The 5,000-nt window shown below is 38.0% G+C and overlaps 1 protein-coding gene across 1 annotated transcript in view; it reads right to left on the bottom strand.

Annotated features, from left to right (window-relative positions):
- Positions 1-2,717: 2,717 nt before the first annotated feature.
- cdkal1 (CDK5 regulatory subunit associated protein 1-like 1) overlaps positions 2,718-5,000 on the bottom strand; it is a 303,497-nt gene continuing 301,214 nt past the window's right edge. The window contains exon 15 of the mRNA XM_034208587.1: positions 2,718-4,220. Within this exon, the coding sequence (XP_034064478.1) occupies positions 4,053-4,220 (168 nt within the window). The 3' untranslated portion in view covers positions 2,718-4,052. The remainder of the gene's footprint in view (positions 4,221-5,000) is intronic.

The following is a 5,000-nucleotide window of genomic DNA, read 5'->3' on the forward strand; positions in this document are numbered from 1 at the left end:
GTGACGGCTTCTCCGTATAAAGTTATCCATACAAACACACACGCAGAACTTCCAGCAATATTATCCAAGTAATGGATGCAGAAGTTATTGAGGAATTCACTTCATTAGGCAGAAATGAAAAGGTCACAGCCTGTGATGGTGGCTAATGAGGAGCTGTCAGTTGCTACATGTTAGCTTCTGTCAAGACCCTCGGCAGTAGCTACACTTATGCCAGTTGTTGGCATCAATTCAATCGTCTACCAATGGATGTGTATATTGTACAAATTAAAAAAGGGATTGTTAGAACTGAACCCATCTTCTGTGAAATCTGTCTAAAGTTGAATGTGTTTCCCAAACTTTTTCTCAGTTCAGCATGTAGGATAATTACCGAGCTACAGGAGAAGAGCAGCTATTTGTTCACGCTCTTACTTTACTGGGTCCTGGGGGATCACATCTGATGCCTGAAACATGCATTTTTTATTTCAGTACACAAGATGCTGTTGATGGTAATCCATTGTTTTATAACTTATGGCTCACGTCCGTTTTTTTAAGAATAATGACCACTGCATCAGTACAGAGTGATGTGCTGAACAGAGAACAGTCAGTTTTCACCATTAGGACACGAATAATAATGTTTTATGGGTTCATCCCTCTGCTTAAGCAATAAGGCTTACTTGATGCACACACACTTTATTGTAGGGTGGCGTCATTTGGAGGTTTTTCACAAATTAGTACATCTGAGTATCCAAATAAAAAACATTTAATTTGGGCAACAATATATAGAAGCAGTTCTACCTTTCCAAACGCATAATATATATATATATATATATATATATATATATTTGTTGTCTCTTACAAATTATGCAGCATTTGATAATTGTTTTTAAAATCAGACTGCTATTAGGCAAATTCTTCATATTTTCTTGAGCTTTACACTCTTAATAGTGGTTTTTTATTTATTTTTGTTTGTTAATATATGTGTGCAAGACCTTAGTTTGATGTACAAGTGAAACCAGTTAATATAAGATGTCAACATCACATTTTCAAAACAAACCCATGATTTATCCTGAGGTACTTCACTTTATGTTATAATGTGGCATCTCAGCCATTATAAAAACACATGGTCTCAAAACATAAACGCCTTTCTTATGCAAGCTGAACCACTTGAATGCAAAACCCTTAAAGCAATTAAATGAAATGACATGATAAATGAGAGAGGACACAGGCAAGTGCATTTATGTTCAACCTCCCTTGCATTTTGTCTCGTGTCCAAAGTCGCTCCGTTTCGCATCAAAAGGACTTCACTGTGCAGATGACAAATTGCCAACAGCTGCAACTAAGACGAGAATTCAGAAACTCTTGCTTTTATTAGAAACAAGTGAAGTGAATGATGCCAAGTGAATAATGATCTCCTTTCCATGGTTCCCGCCTCAATATTTCATAGTAAGTGATCTCCCAAACATAAAGAGTGTCATTGCATCCATATTTCATTGGAGAACAATGCAGTGTAACTGACATACACAGGGAGGAAATGTGCTTACAAAGCATCAAAAGAACTGTCACACAGTATGGATGACTGCAGAATAATATGGGGCACTGCTGGATGGATGTAGCAGGCTTCATAGCTACACGCATCATTTGATCACATAATACAAAGCTAGCGTGTGTGAGTGTGTGTGAGACACGCTTCATTTGATCAGGTAATATAAAGCTTTGGTGCCTGTGTGCAAGTGTTCTTGTTGTGCAACATTTGTCCATACATATGTGTGTGACATACTCCAGCTAGAAACCAAAAAGCCAGGGTACATGCATGTAGGTGTCAACAGAATGGGTAAAATGCATGATATACTAAGATAATACAAAGGCAGTGTGTTTGTGTGTGTAGGCTACACACAGTGGTACTCTAATAACAGGGCTTTCTGGATGAGAGAGTGATGAGTCCTGTCACTCCTGAACCACACACACACACACACACACACACACACACACACACACACACACACACACACACACACACACACACACACACACACACACACACACACACACACACACACACACACACACACACACACACACACACACACACACACACACACACACACCTTGTGACACAGAAACAAGCTCACAAACGAGCTGAAAGAGACACTTGTGACTAGGAATGTATGCAGGGCATGTACACACACATGAAAGACACACTGACAGAGACACATGTGCCAGTGCAATGCGACACACAAATTGGGGCATGCATTATTGACTTTCGGAAATATCAGACAACATGTTGGGGCCTCAAAACAGAACACATCAGAGAGAAACACAACAGACTCTATTCCTGACAATTAGTGTGCGATACAGAGCACGTTAGAAAAATGGGAATCCTCCAATTTTAATTTGACACTACTTTAGTATTTAGTATATAGTTCTGCATCTTCCTAATCATTCATTTAAAGGAATTTCCAATGAATTTCCAGGCAGTGTCTTCAATTTAAGAACGCAACATGGAAAAGTTTGAAAGGCAGATCAGGGTTACTTATTGTAAGAACTCTGAACTCTGATTTTATTCTATTTTTGGACAAAATAAATAAAGTTAAGCACTTTTGATGAACTGTTGATGTGTTTTTTTTTTGTCAAAAACATTCATGCCTTGATTTTCTCCCTTCAAAATCAAATAGTATGCTAAACAAAAGTCAGTGTATTATGTCATGTATGTTAATAATTCAATCAATCAGACAGTGATCCATCATTTCACATGTCACAAAATGTGTTGTCCTTTATTAAACAGCTTTCGATGGTTAAGACAATGCTAGTACAAATAAAAACATTTAGACTCAGACGTTGTACAACACAACTAACCCAAAAAAAGTATTTGTATTACAGGGACAGTTCATCTGAATTTCTTATGAAGCAAAAACAAATCTCATTCCTCTAAAGTGGTATCTAGCAATGCATACTATTTCCTGAACATGTGTCCTTGTTCACCTTCATTGGATCAGGTTGGCAGCAGAAATTGGAAAAAAGTGGAGATCAGCTAAAGACCACTACAGGTAAGTGAGACATTTTCGAAACAATGCTTTCAGTTGACACCAAACAATGCAAATCAAACAAATCTGTAAGACAAAATAATGGGTCATTATGAGTTAAAAACAGAAAATGACAAACAAAACCAACCAAGATCACATTACAAAAAAAATACTGCTATCAAACCCCTTCAAAGACAAGGAGAAAGAAGTGTGTTATGAAGAACTGAAAATATACTTTCCATGTCTCTTGTTAAATAAATACTTTGAAATGAAAGTTAAAAATAAGCCTAACCAAAGTATTACACACACTCTTACACAGAATCACTCTGTAACTCAGGGACTGACAGCTTCATCATCATCTTCACTTCTGTTCTGGCACAGAGTTTTTTCCACGAGTATTGACGAATATAATTGTGCTTAATGTATCCCTGCAACAACAACATAGACCCAAAGACATGATCCAAAACACTTATTTACCAAACTATGGACATCAGTGAACAAGCAAGCATAGCGTCTTCCTGAAAGAGCCAACACTTAGGAAATGTTCTACTAACATCAAACAGAAATATGAAAGTATAGGAACTTCTAATGGGTTATAATTCAAATCAAATGTAACTTGGGTGTTATTTGTACCAAAAAGACTCTTATAAAAAGGTGTTTACCAAGGTCTGTAAAGACTGCTGACCTGTCTTTGCCCATGCAGTCATTCTTCCTTCAATGACATAAGGCGACCCTGACATCACTTTGTTTGGAGCCAGCTGAGTAAAATGAATGAAAAGTAAAACTAAATCCTTTATTTAAAAGGTCTCTCTTTAATTACAAATCTAACTGTATCAGAAACAAGAGATTTCTCACAGAGCATTTAAATACACTAATACATTTGTGAAGGTGACACTGACTTAATCAGTTGAAAAAGACAATGTGGAGTATGTTACGGGGGATTCAAGGTGACAGCTTGATCAATTCAATTCAGCTGCTGCCAACACAGTGTGGGCTGCTGTGATGCCACCGTCCTCTCCCTGCTTCACCACCTTCTTCTAGTTTGCATTTACTCTATGTGTACAGTTTCTCTACGATGTAGGACAAGATGGCTGCTGCCAGAGTGACCCCGATTATCAGCTTTTTCAATACTTCCCTGTCCACACTGTAGGAGCCGATCAACAAATGAGATGGAGAAGACATTGAGGAAGAGGGACCTTGGAAGCCATTAGCCATCGGTTCCTGTGGGGGGGAACAAAAATAAAAACAATCACATAAAAATCAAGAAGGGTAGACGTGTTTAATGTGCAGTTTATTTATTATCAACCTTACGATGTGATCACATTACATTACTTTATGAACTTCTTGTTGGGAAAACTGCTTTTTTCTCTTAGTTCTGCATGTTTACGGACATAAGGGTCTCTGCCTAGTTCCCCTGCTCATTAGGATGATGATGGTTGGTGTTTCTAAATGAATACATCGACCTGCTGTAGAGGAAGAGGAACTTTGCACTCTGACTGAAGCTGAGACTCCCTGCCAGACTTCACAAGGAGTTCACTGGGAGCTAAATAGTTAAAGTAGTAACATTTGAATATCTCTTGTGATATCATGTTAATGTTCCTCCTATGCGCTTAAACATACGCACTAAGGCCCAGCAGGGCTGTCTCCCACACACTTGTGGACACAGTTCGCTGCAGCTCATAGCACAAATCATGTCCATAATTCATAATTAGTCGATCGTGTTGAGATCAAATCCACTGGCCACAGTCACAAATCAAACATGGAGGCTTGACAGCGTAGTGGTCAGTGATCCAACGCATCAAATGTCTGTAATCAGAGGAATCTGTTCAGTCTTAATGTGTTGAACTATTAAAAAGACATCTACAGCTAAAAGGATGTGACAGTGAAAGATGGGGAAGATCAATGGTGAGAAAAGTGGAGGAGGAAAGAATACAGTTTATGTTTTTTAACAAATATCTGGACTTTATTTGCACACATTAATCCAATAAATCACATTTACTC

This window comes from Gymnodraco acuticeps, unplaced genomic scaffold, assembly GCF_902827175.1.
Source record: "Gymnodraco acuticeps unplaced genomic scaffold, fGymAcu1.1, whole genome shotgun sequence".
NCBI lineage: Eukaryota > Metazoa > Chordata > Actinopteri > Perciformes > Bathydraconidae > Gymnodraco > Gymnodraco acuticeps.